General features: G+C 46.4%; 1 protein-coding gene and 1 long non-coding RNA gene across 4 annotated transcripts in view; both read left to right on the forward strand.

Moving 5' to 3' along the window:
• EPHB1 (EPH receptor B1) overlaps positions 1–17376 on the forward strand; it is a 321721-nt gene extending 304345 nt beyond the window's left edge. For all 3 annotated transcript variants that reach the window (XM_019542959.1, XM_019542961.1, XM_019542963.1), the window contains one exon: positions 16958–17376. In XM_019542959.1, coding sequence (XP_019398504.1) covers positions 16958–17087 — 130 coding nt within the window. In that variant the 3' untranslated portion in view covers positions 17088–17376. The remainder of the gene's footprint in view (positions 1–16957) is intronic.
• Positions 1214–14193, forward strand: LOC109315324. Its single transcript, XR_002102477.1, has 3 exons — positions 1214–1627; positions 8668–8673; positions 14183–14193. It is a non-coding gene; the product is annotated as an uncharacterized LOC109315324 (long non-coding RNA).
• Positions 17377–17603: the final 227 nt, after the last annotated feature.

Here is a 17603-nt window from a genome sequence, read left to right on the forward strand (position 1 = left end):
TTGGATCAGCTGGGAATAGCAGCAGCAGGTGCATCCTCCCTTGTTCACATGCTCCCTGCTTGGTTCCCCCTGGTGCCCCACTCCAGCCTCCAGCTCCAGCCGTACCTCAGATGCTGCAGGAGACCCAGACATGGGGAAATGGAGCTGCTGCCATATGACCTTCACTGTAGAAGGCAGGGGGAAGGGGGTGACTGTGCCATCCAGCCCCTCCTGGGTCCACTCCTACTTGTCTCTCCTAGCTGCTCCCTGCCTTCAGCTTGTCTTCAGAGTGTGCCTCATTTGACCACTTTTGAAGACTCAAAAATAGCTACTAGTGATAAGGATGAACATTTTTCTTCTCCTCTTCTTATTTCTCCCCTTTGCCACACTCTTGTGCTTCCAGCCTGGCCTTTCCAAATGTATCCCATGCTCTTTTTCAATATTCAAATGGCTCTGAGGTTTTATTCTTTGATGTGTAATACAGTTATGCTTTCTTGTTTTTTCTCATTGTTCTGAGCTGCACCCTGAACCTTTCTTCTAGGAAGGAGATGGCCTTTCACATTATGCAAAGGCAGCTCTCCAGTTTTTCATTCAGGAAAAGGAATGATCTCCTAGACCACCACAACGTCATCTCAACACTACCGGTTCACCATTGCAGTGAAGCTATGCCAGTTTGGCAAAGGAGTTGGCTACTTCAGCTGCATTTAAAAAAAGAGAGATTCCTGAGGAATTCCCTTGAAAATCCTATTCATGAAGCTCTGGCATTTATTCCCATCCTCACTTCCAGATCTTTTGTTACCAGCACTACTCTACCAGCCTACACACACAACTTTCAGACAGAGAACGCTTGAGACTTTCATTTCCCTAGAAACTCTCTGCATTTTCACTTGCTCCCCAGTCTGCATCCATTGTTTGCTGCTGCTTCTGTACTCTCACTGGAAACCCTCCTTGAGAAATAATGCTGCAAACGTCTCTATTCTTTGCTTGCTGAAGCAACTGAGAGGAGACAACTTGCCCGTCAGTACTTACTTACACAGTCATAACTTTCCTGGAGATGGTGTCACAAGACCACCATATCACAAAGGTCATAACCTGGCTGGATAGTCATGTTGTTCCTGTATCAGCCATTCAGTGTTATAAGGTAACGGATGAGAGAAAAAAGGACAGCAGAAATGAAGAAGCAAAGAGGGAGAGGAGACAGAGACAGGATGGTAGAGTATCAGTGATGCTTGGAAGTCTTTAAGTGGAGACTGGACAGACTCCTTGCTGGGATCATTTGATCTCAGCAGTTTTCCTGCCCAGAGCAGGGGGGTTGAACTCAATGATCTTTCAAGGTCCCTTCCAGCCCTTAATATCTATGATTCTGTGATTCTATGCCCATTAAAACAGGGGACCCAGATTTTGTTACTTGGGACTAAGGGCAGGGGAGAAGAAGGAACTGTGGCAGGGATCCAGGAGGCTCCTGACTCCACATGGGCCCACAGCTATAGAAGAGCAGGCCGGCCCTCGATTAACAGGGAAAATTGTGCAGAGTTGTGGAAGGCATGTGACCAAAAGGAGGCCTGGCTTCCAGGCATGTAAACCCAGGGCTTCAGCCAGAGCAGGCAATCTGAGCCTGCTTGCTGAAGGTGAGGAGCACCTGAGGGAGGTGGCTATGGGGGGAGGTCTGGGAGGCCATGGAGAAGTGCCTGGTAGGGCACTTGACATTAGGAAGACTAGTCAGAGGCAAGGACCATAGGGCTAAGTGCTGGAAAGGCAAGCAGCCTGGCTTAGGGTCAAGGACCAGGGGATCCAGAATAAAGGATGCAGGGGCCAAGGGCCAGAGACACAGAGAACTGACAGGGCTGAGACCAAGAGAGCTGGGCCCAAATTAGTGGGTCAGGGCTGGAGGTCTGCAGCCAGGGGAAAGGGAAGCTAAAGCCAAAAGAGCTCAGGCCTCTACAAGGGACAGAACGGTGTACAGAGTAGCTTCTGCGAGGCATGGGCATGGTTGTAGGGGTGGAAGGAGGCCACAAATTTAGCCCTTAGGGCAAGTGGGAGATAAGAGCGTGAAGGCTGAGAAACAGAGAGAGTGAGCACACCAAGCTGACCAGCCTCTGTGGGCAGCCTCCTCTCATCACACTTTACAACAAGATGTGGCAGGTGAGGAACGAGGGTGTGGACCCTCGGTGGTGAGGGTAAGAACCAAGCAGGGTGGAAGTGGCAACTAGGGGGCATCACAACAACCCCTGGCACCTGACCTCTTATACCCATCTTGTAATATTTTATGTCAGAATAAATACTGCGGTGCTTTATTCTGCATAATTCAGCTTTATAGATTGCCATTGGTGTAGGTAAATGTCTTGTTTAATATTAAAGCCAGCTTCAGAGGCCCACGGGGGAAGGAGCTGAATTTCTTTCCCAATCCAGGTCAATATAGTTCAGGTTAGGTATACTGATGGAGCAGGCTAGAGAAACCTATGCATGAATGGCTTAGAAAATGGAATTTCACTCTTATGCTAAGAATTCATAGTCCTTCCATGTGATGGTTAAAGTCAAGTAGCAAAGCAGCATGCAAAAGCCCTGGAGTGATGAGGAGTGTTGCTGACAGCTCTAGCATTGCCAAGCCTGGGGTTAAAAGTCAGTTGAGAGTCATTTCCATTTTCCCCTTAGAATTCAACAGGGACTGAGGAGAGGGTTGACTCTGCTCCTCTAAACTCAGATGGGGATGTCATGTCTTCCTCTGCCATGGGACTCAGCCAAGCACTCAAAGATGATCTAATTTTGCAACCTCAGGAGTATCACCATTGTCTGGTCTCCTTGCTTTGATGTTTGCCTGTTGCTGTACACAAGTTCTTAGTTTTCTCCTCTCTCCCTCTCCTGACCCTGTTGCCTCTTCTGTCTACCCTTTCATCCTTCCCTGTTTCTGATCCTTTCTCTTTATTAGCAAAACAAAAGCACTTAGAGTCTACTGATGAGACTGATGTTCCACTGAGTTAGGCACTGGATGAACGTAGAGCAAGAACAAATGACTTGCAGAGCTTACCCCCCAAGCAGATGGCTGGTAGGAAGTAGAACAGTGACAGTAAAGTAAGGGAAGTTGCCCAGGCTCACATGGGGTCAGAGCCAGGCTGAGAACCCAGATGTTTTCTCCAGAGGGACATTCAAGAAATATAACCGCAAATTACTGAAAGTGTGAATTCAAGGTGGATTCACTGAATAATAGTAGTCTCCCATGTCGGCGGTCCTAGTCATAATTTAAGTGGCCTGAAGTCAGTTTGATTTAATCACTTTGGAAGTGAATTAACCTGAGGGTGATGTTACATGTTACACTCAGACCACAATAAATCTGTGGAATGTTAAGTGATGTTAAAGTTATAACGTGTTGGGGGGAGTTGCGTGTTAAGGCTTAATACTGTTTGTTACCCTGTTATCCCTGTTCTGGGTGGGGAGGGAAGAACTAAGAGCAGTGTTTTCCTGAGATGCTGAAGGACTGCAAATTGCTCATTTTAGCTCTGTGGGATAGATTTAAGTTACCCTAACACATGCTAAATAGAGTTCATAGAATCATAGAAAATTAGGGTTGGAAGAGACCTCATGAGGTCCTCTAGTCCAACCCCTGCTCAAAGCAAGAGCATCCCCAACTAGATCATCCCAGCCAAAGCTTTGTCTAGCCAGGTCTTGAAAGCCTCCAAGAATGGAGATCCCACCTCTGGGTAACGTGTTTCAGTGCTTCACTACCCTCCTTGTGAGTTTAAGTTATATCTAACCTAAACTTCCCGTGCTGCAACTTGAGATGTTTGCTCCTTGTTCTGTCATCTGCCACCACTGAAAACAGTCCAACTCCATCCTCTTTTGAACCCTCCTTCAGGTAGTTGAAGGCTGTTGTTAAATCCCCCTCAGTTTTCTCTTCTCCATACTAAACAAGCCCAGTTCCCTCTGCCTGTCCTCAGAAGTCCTGTACCCTGCCCCAAAACCATTTTTGTCACCCTCCGCTGAACTCTCTCCAATTTGTCAATACCCTTTCTTAACCCTCATCTGAAGTGGTGTCATTTGAGACACCTAAAGGGCACTTAAACATGAATTAACACACTTTAACATGTGGAAACTTGTGTTTTAAGTGACCTTAGTATGGTCTACCAGTAATGTGTAACTTCACCCTCCATCGGTTTAAGGAGAAATTAACTTCAGTACTGGCTAAGGCCATGGCTACACTGACAGATTTGCCCCAAGCTGGTAAACCTCGACGCAATAGCCTGGGAGCAATAGTGTACAAATTAACAACTGTCCAAGGAATAAACTGCCTTGCCAGGGGGCATAATTTTCAGGGTTAGGGCAGATCTACCTCACATTAAGGGACTGTCCAGGACCGTTATTTCCCCTTGAGAAAGCTGGGTTTCTCTCAAGATATCATGCTCGTGTGTCCATGGGCATCCATGTACATACAGTTTAACCAGCCCACTTTCAGAATAGGTTTGAATAAACTTTTCTGTGCGTCTCCATATGGATGAGCCCCTTTGTACTAGGACTGTACAAAGCTTCAGTAGCCAATTCGATTCATAGGAGATTTGGACTGATTTGGGGGCCAAATCTGGATACCCATTAAAAGGTGTGAATCGAATTGGAAGCCTCCGAATTGATTGGGAAGCCTCCGAATCAATTCAGAAATACAGGCAATCCCCACTCACCACCACAGGGAACTGGACTGATGCTCCATGCCAGTAGGTGGGGGATGGGCAGAGGTGGAGGAGAGGGGAGGGGACCATGGGGGGACCCCTGCCTGGCCCTATCCCCTGCTGGTTCCCCCAGGCCCCTTGAGTGCCCCCCCCACCTGGCTCCCTCCCCATCCACTCCCCCAGCCCCCCATCATGGCAGCCCCGCCCAGCCCCTGTGTCCCGGCACTTAAAAAAAAAAAAAGTCCTGCACTCACTGGCTGCGGCAGTGGCGACTGGGGTCTCTAGGGGCTCGTGGCAGAGCTTCCCCGCACAGCACAGGGCAGTGGGGATTGCCTCCCCCACCTGGCACCTGCACCATGTGCTGTCCTGGAGCTGGGGTGGCTCCAGCAGTCACCTGGAGCCTGGCAGCTCTCAGTCCAAGCAGCCCCAGATTTCAGACAGCATGCCGAGCTGCACTGAGCCCACACAATGCAACAGTTGTCACGTGGCTGCCAGGTAGAGTGGGGGCAATCCCCACTGTCCCACACTGCACAGGGGGGCTCTTCCACAAGCCCCCGAGGGCCCCGATCATTGCTGCTGCAGCTGGTGAGTGTGGGTCTTTTTTTTGTAAGTGCTGGGCACTGGGGCTGGGTGGGGCAGCCATGGGGAGGGGCTGGAAGAGCAGGTGGGGGTGGGGCACTGCTCTCTGCTGCCACTCCCCTGCCGCCAACACTGCCGCCACTGCCTGTTCAATTCAGAGGAGATTCGGCCCAATTGGGCAGCCAAATATCTGAATCCAAATCAGACGAATTGAATTGGGACAGTGATTTGAATCAGTGAATCAAATCACTGTCCCTCCGAATTGGCCAAATCTGAAGCCAAATTGAATACCTGCTGCTTCGCACAGGCCTCCTTAGTACTTCATGCTGTAGACCTCTCCCCACCATTTCCCACAGACCTCTCTCCATCCTCTCCTCCCTTCCCTTTAATCTTCTTTCTGTCACATAGCAGATTGCAGATATTTACTTTCCTTGGGCACTTCAATCCTTGGAATAACTTCACTGAAATCAGTAAAGTTACACCAGGGGTGAATTTGTCCCTCTGCCTTGATGATTATCCTCAGGGGTCTCATTAGGCAATTGAACCCTTGTTTTGAAGGTGGGGAGATAGGGCATGAAAATGATGGTTAACATCAGTGCAATTATCAATGCTAATTACTACTGAGTGGGACTGACAGCATGAAATACAGACCATGCCAAGTATTATGTTTAAGGAGCAAGATGCCTGGGGAGTTTTACATCTGAAATGCAGATTGCAGCTCTCTAGCGTGTACCATAGAGGTGTGGGATTGCAAAAGTCATTACTTTCCCCTATCCACAAATTTGTTAAAACATTTTCACAGGGTCCCTTGACTCCCTCACCTAGGTGTTTTGGAAAGAAGCCCCTTCCACATGCTTAGGATTTCAGAATCATTTACTCCTGATTCCCTGTGAAGTGCTGAGAGATCTCAGGTCCTGCTGTCAAGCATTGATCATTAAACACACGGTACCTCCTACAGCTGTTTCTTGGTGGGGGGGGATCATACTTTATTGCATTGCAGGCAGAATACTTTGGTATTTGAGTTGGCTATTAGTATTTATCTGCTTATCAATGGTTTATAATTCATAAGTAGGGAAAACAAAGTGACAGTCAGGAAGTAAAGGGATCACCATCCCTATAGGATTGCCCCTCACCGCCACTTGGGGGTGCGGGGTCAGGATCGAAGGAATATCCCATCTCATGCCTCCTGCACAGGGGTAAGGTAGGACTCTTCCATACATGCTATCAAGTCAAGGTCAAAAGGGGCGCAGGATGGAGGCTACTACCTGGGTTCAGCCAGGCTCATAAAGGGAAGAGGGATAATTCAGCTCACATCCTGCCTTTGTATCTCTCATGCTGGTGGTGCCATAAAGCACAGAAGCAGGGGCACAATCATTTGTGTTCATGGAAACTTTCATCTTGGTATTGTTCTGCTTCAGGTATTGTGTACAGCATTATACTTGACCTCTCCACTGCCAGCTCTGCAGCCCACAATATTGGCCTCTCTCACAGGTTTGTTGTAAGGCCAAGCTTATTTGTGTATATTGAGAACCGTAAGAATCTCAGATGCAAGGACCCCTAATATTATTATTAGCCAGTTCAGAACATAAGTGATCCTAGACTGTGTTTACAAAGGATATATGGGATTTTTTTCCCCAAAGCAGGAGCTGCCTAGAATGGACTCCCCATGTTTGAAGCTCAGCTTTGCAAAAGTGTTAAACCAGATTTGTCTTTGTTTAGAGAGGAGTTATTTGGAAGCCTCTATACATTAGCAGGCTTTACTCACCTCCTGTTTTTCTGAGCAGTCTGGATTAGCCTGAGGAATAGATGTCCAGCAGGTATTCTGAAGAGCAGTCTGCTGCTAGCTTCTCTCAGCACCCCCAGGCTTGGCTCTGTTGTGGCCAAAATAGAGGAATTAGAAAGGACTGAACCTGCCTTGCACAACCTCACCAACTGCCTACACTTTGTGCTGTCTCCTCTCTCTCTTAATGTCTATGGAAATTAAGAAGCTTTCTGCTGCACACACCTGGCAGGAGAGCGGTGTTAAGAGGGAAAGCATGCTTTAACTCTTAACTACTGGATAGCCTCCCTTCAGGGAATCAAAGCCCCATTTGAGTTAATTGTGGCTGTCAAATTATCCTCCCCATTTAAGTGTGAAACTGCATTTCATTGACAATTTGGATTCCCCAGGGAGATGGCATTATGAGGGTTGATCCCCAGAGAGAGCTTGTGTGAACAATTAAAGATACAGTGATTGCTTTGCCCTCCCTCTACCCTCCACACAAACTAGGGAGCCATCTTTTCATGTCCTTCCATATCTCCTTCCAATTTCATGCTCTTATTTAACTCCATGCTACTGGCAGCTCATATTCCGCCTTTCACTATAACCGTTGAAGGAGGCATATTGGCTTTGTGCTGGTTATGAAGTCGATCAGATGCATTGTGTGCAAATATGTAGACTCGGTGTATTCATGTATTTTGTAATTCTGTAAAGCTGCCCACGAGCTTTAAAAGGCTACATAACCCAGTATGCTATCAAAATACTGAATAATGCATTATTTATTATGTAACTGATATTAATACTAATAATATTTTGCAGCCTTGATGGCTTTTCATCTCTTGAATGTAGCCTTTTTATTTCTGTTAATACACCAGTAGTGTTTATAGCCTGAGATCAAAGCCCCATTCTATTCTCCCACTCTCCTCAATTTCTGGTAGCTCAGTAAGGGACGTGACTAACATCTATTGTTTATGGTTCGTTTCTCTCTCATTGTGCTAGGCACTGCACAAACATGAAACAGAGGGGACCTTCTTTGCCTTTAAATACCTACATTAATAAACAAGGAGGTATTATTAGACTCTGTTTAGAGCTACGGAACAGAGTACGGGATTGATCCCTCTTCGTCTCGTGGACAATGAAAGTGCAGCTTGAGACTATATGGGAGTTACCCAACTATTGGGCACTTCCACATGTGTGAATTTACTGCACAGTAACCAAAATTACTGCTCAGTATGGGCACACATCTACATGTGCATGCCTGTACTGTGCAGTAAACATGGCAGCTTATGCCGATTTGAGTGTAAATTTGATACCTGCATCATGCCGGTATCAAATTTATACCTGATTAGTTACTGCACAGTAACACATGTGTAGACATCTTACTGCACAGTAACACTATGCGTATGGACTGACTTGGGAGAAACTTTAGTCGCAAGTCATTCCACACAGCATTAATGCGCTTTTTGCTTCCACATGTAGACACTGGCCTATTGCCACTGTTTGCATAGTAACTTACCACACAGTAAATGTAGGCTGGTGTAAATGCACATGTAGATGTGCCCACTGCGCAGGAGTGATTCCATTTCTCCCCCTGTTGCAAGTGCCCCTGTTATAGGAATAGGATTGCCCAGAGGCCGCAGAATGGGGTAGGCCACCCGGACCATGGCCCAACCAACTTTTAGCACATTCATTTAGCTAGCTGTGCAGTTAAAAAAATAGCTGTACGGTTTTAACTGGAATGACAATTGTGCATTTGTGGGTTATATAAATTAATGTGTTAAAAGTTGGTTGGGCCATGGCCCGCGTCGCCCACCGTGTTCCATGGCCTATGGGATTGCTCTCTAAAAGAAAATCTTCTTACACAGACTTCCCCCTTTTCTTATAATGGGAGCACTTACATGCCTGGAGGGGGAATCGAATTACTCCTAGGCTCTAGTTGGGTTAATCTCAAGCTGCACTTTGGTCATCTACTAGGTGAAGTGGGATTCTGACCTAAGGCCTCTGGCAGACATTGCACTTAAAATGTGATTAACCAGTTAACCAGTTAATCACATCTTAAGTAGTAACCCCTGCCCGCGTTAATGTAATTAATGGTGTATTATAAAAAAATGTGCAAGAAAGAACTTTGAGGCTGGTTCCCATCACACCTTAAATTGCACTTGTGACCAGGCAGATTGGGGCTTTCAGCTTGGGGAGCATATGGGAGTCTTTGATTCCCATGTGCTCGTCAGGATGGGAGGGCAGATCAACTGACTGCCGCTCACAGTTTCTGGGTCACACCAGAGTCAAGGTGTCCAATGTGCTCCTGCTGCACGAAACAGCAGCTGATTTGTGCTCCCTGCCTCCAGGGTACAGCATAGCTCTCAAGTCCACCCTGCCCCAGAGGCTGGGAGCGGCAGCTGACTGAGGCTCTCATGCTCAGGTCCCAGGCTCGCTGGCTGGCACCAGCAATTTCATGTGTTGGGGATCTGATCCTCATGTAGCATGGCAGGAAGTGTGATTGTTGGGACTGCGCATCAGATCCCATGGTACCCTGAGCTAAACATCTGCCAGGGGCCTGAGTGACCTCCTAAAAAGCACTCATGGCAAACTGTCAAGTCTCAGACTATTCTACAGAGTTTTCCAGGCATAGTTATATCTGTAAGGGTGGTGAGAAGATCATACCCTCTATCTGACAGTGCAGTGTTGGCAAAACCCCCTGTCTAGCGAGGTCTTCTGCTAGTACAGCTTCTGTCATTTGTGAAGGGTGCCTAGGGAGGCCTGCAGGAAAAAAAAAATCCCTTTTCTGATGCACTGCTGGCATAGCTATGGAAGAAGCAGCCCTGGAAGGTACACAGTTCACCAGAGTTTAGAGCCATACTGGCAAGACCGTTCTCCCTCTTGTGAAAGACTAGTCTTCCTTTTACACTCACTGTTTGAATTCTGATGCAGCCAAATCTGCAGTTGGTTCAACTCTCTGTTGCTTCCTTGCATTCAATGTAATCAAAGTGATTTACACCGCAGGAGGAGGCGGGCCTGGGAGGTGTGTCCCATTTAGCAGCATTTCAGACATCGTCTGCTGCATCCTGCCTGTGATGCGCTTTGTAAAACATAACTAGGATGCATTTCCACTGCGGCGTCTTTTCGGTGATTCTGCCTTTCTATTTTCATTAACGTTAATGTGATTCATGAGACCTAATCCCTGAACACAGAGCTGGAAATGGAACCAAGTGTGCAAGAAATACACAGATCTCTGTATTTCCTTCCACTGAAGCCATCCTTTTAAGCAATTTCAATTTCTCTCTCCCCGCTCTCTCTTTCTCACCTCAACTGGCTAGCCTTTGTTCTGCTGAACTCCAGATTACTAAATAAAAGTTTCATTACTACCTAGGTTTGCTAAAATGATTTTTTATTCAATGCAATGATGAATTTTAATAGGAGTAAAATGTCAGGCACAGCTGGAATGTTTTAAAAAAGCATCAGTGTGTTAGGACAGTAGTACAGATGCCTTGGTATAATTATGTTGGCGATTCCCAGTTATCAGTAGCCAAGCAAGGGGACGCAGCGGTCAATTGCTTTGTTATTTAATGTGGCGGCTTTTGTGTTTCGAAGGTGCACTTGTATATTAAAAGCTTCTTGGCCCCCCTGAAGTGACTGAATAATGGGATTGTGCTGCTGTGCAGCACTTCTCAGTTTCAGTGTGAGTAGGAGGCGCTCCTAGGGCTGCTCTTTTTATGATGGAGTTCTCCACGCTTTCCCACCACCAGCAAAGGAAACATGCCATTTTCATGTTCAAAGAGGCAGTCTCTGGGAGAACAAAAAATCTCATTTAACTTCTCATTCCCCTTAGGGGAACACAGAGGATTTCTTGCAGGGAGGCTGTGGGGTTGTCTCCATCAGTACATGGTGTCCCGAATCTGTTCTAAATATGGCCAGAGATTGAGCTCAGGTTTAGTTCTGTGCCCACGCCCCGATTTCAATAAAGGTGAAACCAGAAAGCTGGTTTCACCTCCTTCTCTTCTAGTCATGGGGGCTGTTCCAAGCATCGTGTCCAGGTGGGCACAGAAATCCTATCTGAGTCTTCTTCCTCTTCAGAGTTAACAGCTTGAGTCCTTTCCAGATACATACCAGTATTGAGCTTTGGTTCTTTTCCTTCATGAGGCTTTGTCCTTAGATCAGTTAAAATGGGCACCAAAATCTAGCCCAGGGCTATGCCAAACAGACACAGAAAGAGATTTCTCGGCTAAAACATCACATCCCCACTTTAATCAGGTCGCAGATCGCACCCCCATACCTGGGCTACTTGGCTTTTGAGCAGGACTGGGAAATCAGGCCAGCCCTGCCTGGTGGTTATGGTGGTTAGACTTTATCTCATTCAAATCAGTAGCCTTGAATAAGGAAAACTGTGGTTCATGGCTTGGACTTCCACAAATGTCAAAAGGAACTTGATGGTTGAGGATGAGATGTTGGTAGCTAAATACCTGTGGTCAGGATGGGCCCTGGCTGTACTGGAAATCTTCCTCTATGTACTAAATTTTCAGCATTCACACGTGGTCAGTGTCCAAGAGAAGAAATCTACATGAAGAATGGTCAAGCCACGTGAGAAATGAACTCAACATTTGCATGTAACCACATAGCTTGCCCTGTGCCCACTACAGCATTCTCTCCTTCCAAACCAACTTGCAGGTCCCTACATTCTTTTTGAATCGGGTGCCATGAGCTGTTTTTCTTTTTCCTAGATAAGTGATTCACCACACCCTCCAATTACACCTACCGGGGCAAGAAAGGGGAGAGAGAGAGTCCTGCACCTGCTGAGAGAGTTTCCAAAAGTGCATGTGTGGGATTATATCTTCTTTTGGCAACTGGCCAACTGGGAGGATAAGAGTTGGCTGCTGACAGCTTAGCCAAGCTGTTCTTCTAGCTGAGGTGGTGGAGGCTCACATAGCGGGTGGTGGAAGTCGCAGTTCTGTCCCTACTGGAACCAACAGTGGGGATTGCTTACATGGACAGAGGAGGACATGTCCATCTCATGAATGCTCAAGATGGTCTTTCTCTGCTGGCCTTGACAGCACTGTTTTCTTCTTGTTCGTACAACCTGTCGACAGCAAGGAGAGAAAGAACTTGAACTCCAGTGGCAGCATCAGCCTGTCCTGGCAGTGGAGTTGTGCCTTTGTTGGGTGCAGCAGTCTTCCTTGCTGGTTTGCAGCTGCGGTGACTGCTTACTGTTATGCATGATGGGTCCAGACCAGAGGCCTAGATCCAAACAGCTGTGAACTCCAGAGCTGCATAGAGCCTAAACCCACTTATCTGTTGTTCGTGTGAAATGCACTTCTCACCTCTACCACACCTACAGCAGATCTGTCCTCTGAGAAAATCCTTGTTGGGTTGAGCAGACACTATGTGTGTCATTTAGGCCTGGAACTCCCAATAAGATGTAAAAAAAATGGGGAGGGGAGAAAGAGGTCATTCAGGTTCCTATAAAGACTCTGATTGAGCCATGCAGTGCAGATGAAAGGCAGCGGGAAAAGAGGCAGCATTTGGGCAGGGGTTATTACTACTGCAACATTAAGCAAACCCAGTTTTATTAAAGTTATGGTTCATGCTGGCATTAGAGCAATAGAAGTGTCAATTCTCCTCTTATTAACTCCACTGCCTGGGGCACAGATTTCAGCTAACACAGTCAAGAGTTGGAGCTAATCTCTAGCACAGATGTGAAAGCCAGGGGTAATTACCCCAGCCTAGAATAAAACCAGAGGAGAGGAGGAGGAGAATTTAAATCGTCATGTTGCGTCTACAGAGAGAAAGAGGCTTCTATTAGTGGCAAGAAATGTCCTGCGTCAAAATTTCCTTGCAATATAGCATAAAGGATTCTGCTAGTGGCACTATGTGGGTGGAGGATAAGGGGTGTGGTTTCCTTTTAACCCCTTTTGTTCTGCTTTAACTGGCTTGATCATCTAGACTGAGATTATGGACTTTGCTGTCCATTTAAAATGGGCTATATGGGAGTTATGGGGGCTGCTGCACCTATACATTTGTCTCGATGTCACAAGGAACCACACAGCTGGGCCAAGAAGCAAGACGGAGGCTGTGTGTGATCAGGTAGACACTTGGCTTCACCCCACTGTGAACCTGTACAAAGAGCAATGTGTGCCATGCCAGGAACATGACAGCTCTTGAAATCATGCTCTGGATGCCTGCTGAGTCCCCCTGGGCAGGGCAGTACCCCTTACTTAGGGCAGAGGGTTAAATCACAAGCCTTGTCTCCAGTTTCTAACAAAAACTTTTGTGAACTTTTATTTCGAAGGATTCTTTGCCAGAATATGTCTTCCCCTCCCCCTAACATTATTCTTCTGCAGTTCCCTTTAGAAACAAAGTGGGGGGGAGGGGAATAACAAGACAGTTGGTTTCCTTTTTCACAAAAAGCTAAAAAAAAACGTCGAAAAACACCATATTTGTAATGAGAAGCAAACATCACTATACAGCCAGTCCTGTTTATCACTCATCGTGTCTCTGTCTTGCTATAACATCCGATTCCTAAGAAGTCATTAAGGCTCCAGTCATCTTGGGGTATCAGTATACCCAACATCCCTTCCATACTATTCAGGCTGCTGTTACTTAGGACCGTCTTCCTCTCTGTCTACCACCTCTCTTTGTCTCTTCATTTTATTTTCTGTTCTGTCCCATCAAAGAGAAACTCCCTTAACTTTCAAAGCCCTTACCCTATCTGGCTATGCTGCTTTCTTACCACGTCCAACCTTCTTTCTGTCAACAAAGCCAGTCTCAATTTCCTTCTTTTCAGCTTTCTACAAGCACTGTAGCAGGGGATTTTTTTTTTGGTGGGTCACCATTATGCATGGGAAAAAGCTTCAAAAATTCCTTTTGGTTGTTTTAAGCTTCCTATCTACCAGTTGCATTTTATGAACCCTAGTTCTTGTATTGTAAGAGAGAATAAATCATTTCTATTGACTTTCTCTTCGCCATTTAGTATTTTGTAAACCCTTATCATGTCCCCCTTCAAGTGTCTCTTTTCTAAACTGAATCAGCCTACCCTATTAAAATTGTTTTTCAGATGTATAGGGAGTAAAAGGAAGGCCCAGGGTGGTATAGGACCACTACTGAATGGGCAAAAGCAATTGATGACAGACAGGGAGGGCAAGGCTGAACTCCTCAATGAGTTCTTTGCCTCGGTCTTCCTAAATAAGAGGCAAGACAAGTCTCACATCATAGAGAGGCAACAGATGGGCACCAGACCACCAAGCGTTGACCCTGAAATAGTGTAGAGTCACTTGGAAGGACTGGATGTGTTTAAGTCGGCAGGCCCGGATGAGCTCCATCCGAGGGTACTGAAGGCACTGGCTGATGTCATTGCACAGCCACTGGCAAGAATATTTGAGCACTTGTGGCACACAGGACAGGTCCCAGAGGACTGGAAAAGGGCCAGTGTGGTCCCTATTTTTAAGATGAGGAGGAAGGAGGATCCAGGCAACTATAGGCCTCACCTCCATCCTTGACAAAGTCTTTGAAAAGATTATTAAGGCTCATATATGTGAGAGCCCAGCAGGGAAAAATTATGCTGAGGGGAAACCAGCATGGGTTCATAGCAGGTAGATCATGCCTGACTAATCTAGTCTCTTTTTATGACCAGGTTACAAAACACCTCGACACAGGAGTAGGGATTGATATTGTTTACTTAGACTTTAGGAAGGCCTTTGATATGGTATCCCACCCCATACTGGTGTACAAGTTAAGATGTGACTTGGATGATTACTCAGTCTGGTGGGTGGCAAATTGGCTAGAGGGTCGTACCCAGAGAGTGGTAGTGGATGCGTCGGTATCGACCTAGAAGGGAGTGGGTAGTGGGGTCCCACAGGACTTTGTCCTTGGACCGATACTCTTCAATGTCTTCATCAGTGACTTGGACGAGGGAGTGAAGTGTGCTCTGTCCAAGTCTGTGGATGATACGAAACTGTGGGGAGAAGTGGACACACCGGAGGGCAGGGAACTTCAGGCAGGCCTGGACAGGTTGGACAAATGGTCAGAAAACAATAGAATGCAATTTAACAAGGAGAAATACAAAGTGCTGCACCTAGGGAGGAAAAACGTTCAGCACACCTATTGCCTAGGAAATGACCTGCTTGGTAGCAGGGAAGCAGAAAGGGATCTTGGAGTCCTAGTGGACCCCAAGATGAACATGAGTCGTCAGTGTGACAAAGTCATCAGAAAAGCTAACTTCACTTTATCATGCATCAGCAGATGCATGACAAACAGAACCAAGGAGGTGATACTTCCCCTCTATCGGGCACTGGTCAGACCGCAGTTGGAGTACTGCGTCCAGTTTTGGGTGCCATACTTTAAGAGGGATGTGGATAACCTGGAGAGGGTCCAAAGAAGGGCTGCTTGTATGGTTAAGGGCTTGCAGGCCAAGCCCTACGAAGAGAGACTAGGGCACCTGGACCTCTTCAGCCTCCGCCAGAGAAGGTTGAGAAGCAACCTTGTGGCTGCCTAGGCTGCCTATAAATTCATCATGGGGGCACAGAAGGGAATTGGTGAGGCTCTACTCACCAAGATGCCCCTGGGGGTCACAAGAAATAATGGCCAGAAGCTAGCAGAGAGCAGATTTAGACTGGACATTGGGAGAAACTTCTTCACAGTTAGAGTGGCCAAGGTCTGGAATGGGCTCCCAAGGGAGGTGGTGCTCTCCCCTACCCTGGGGGTCTTCAAGAGGAGGTTGGATGGGCATCTGGCTGGGGTCATCTGAACCCTTCACTCTTTCCTGTCTATGCAGGGGGTTGGACTCGATGATTTATTGAGGTTCCTTCTGACCCTAACAACTATGACTCTATAAGTCTCCTCATTTGGAAGCCCCTCCTTACCATTATCTATCCTTGTTACCCTTCTCTGGATCTTCTCTAGTTTTTCTATCTCCTGTTTCTGATGTGGGGACCAGAGCTGGCCACAATATTCAAGGTGTGGACATATCTTTATGAATCCTTGTGAAACAGGAGTATATGATGTGGTTGGCCACAATATCAGGAGCCTGGACTTAGTGAGGCAGGCGGGTTCCTGCTTGTCCTGTGATTCCTGGTACTACAGCTTCTGATGGACCTGTAGCTGTCATGAATTACTTAGAAATATCCCGTTGCCATTCATGTCCTTTCTTCTTCCCCGCCTTTCTCATGCACCTCTGGTGCCTCATCTATGGGACTGTAAGACCTATAAGAAATGGACTATAGTTGCAACCGAGACCTGTCTCCATGGAGGCATATGATTTTTCAAATGTGAAAAAAAAATGCTGAAAACAAGCTTCTTATTCTGTCAGATGTTTGAAGGGAAGTATTCCTACAGCTCTTTGTCTCAGGCTTTTTCTTTGTGCCAGAACTCCCAAGAAGTTGAGAGGAATGGATCTTTTTAAAACAAAACCTCCATTTTCTTAAGAAACCATTTATCATTTTTAAAAAAAAGTATGGCTCCATTAATTCTATGCTCACCCAGCAGGTCCCTGATAATTTTAATATCTCCACGGGCTAAGATTACCAAGGGGCTTGGGTTTTACTATGTAGATAATATGAATTCATGATAATTAACAAAAGTCCTGTGTTTTCTGGTGGGTCAGTTCAACATTAAACTATGTCCGTGGTCATTGTCTTGGCAAGAAATTCCCAGCTGAGTGGTCAGGTTGAAGATGTAACAGGTTGGGAATTCATGCAGACTGGTGAGTTTTACCATGACCCTTGAACCTAAGGAGTCAGCACACGTTTTTACTGAATGTGGCATGCAGTTGTGATTGCTTTTAAACCCTGCAGCCCAGGAAGACTTCTGTACATGACTGCAAACCTACAGAAATTTCTTCTTCTAGTGCCGGCACGCTAGCCAGTGCCCAGAGGGCATGCCATCTCTTAGCTGCGCTTTGATGCTCTCTTCCATGTTGCCACGGCATTAGTGACGGGAAGGCCTGCTTTGCTTCTTTTCCTTAAAATAAACTCACCTCTTATCTTTTCCCTTTTAGGGGCATTACTTCAGTAATCCATCCCACAAGGAAATGGACACAGGACAGTCCTGACAGGAAGGCTCACCGCCACACAGCCCTCTTCCTTTTCCACTGGCAAGGCACCCCACCATCATGCTCCACAAGATGAACTTTGACCTCTCCACAGCAATGTCAGGCTCTCATGCCGAGGACTTGCTCTGCCCCAATGAGCAGAAGCTATGGGAGCCACCACCTCAGCAGCATGCACTGTGCCGGTTGGCAGATACCCTGTCCTGTACATAGCCAATGAGATGTCTGTAAAAGATTTCGCCCTCTTGTAATTTTTTTCCCCAATTTGTTGATTGTGTTGAAATTGTCGGAGTTTGTAACAGTACCTTTCAGAGAATATTGTACTAAAGAGAAAATTGCACTCAATAAAAATGACAAAATAAGCCTGATCATTTTCCCTCTCCCCGCTGTTGACATTTGTTTTTTGCTGGAATATTATCATCATGATAGAGCCAGGTGAATACCAGAACAATAATGTACTATGGCTATTTATTTGAGGCCCAGTTCTCAGCTGTCATAGTTCTATAAGCCCATGACTTTAAGTGGAATTATGCCAAATTACACCGATTTTGTGTCTTGTATTTTTCAAAGAATCCACTTTGATCTTCTTCATTCC

This window comes from Crocodylus porosus, unplaced genomic scaffold (genome assembly GCF_001723895.1).
Source record: "Crocodylus porosus isolate Cpor-Errol unplaced genomic scaffold, CroPor_comp1, whole genome shotgun sequence".
Taxonomy (NCBI): Eukaryota; Metazoa; Chordata; order Crocodylia; family Crocodylidae; genus Crocodylus; species Crocodylus porosus.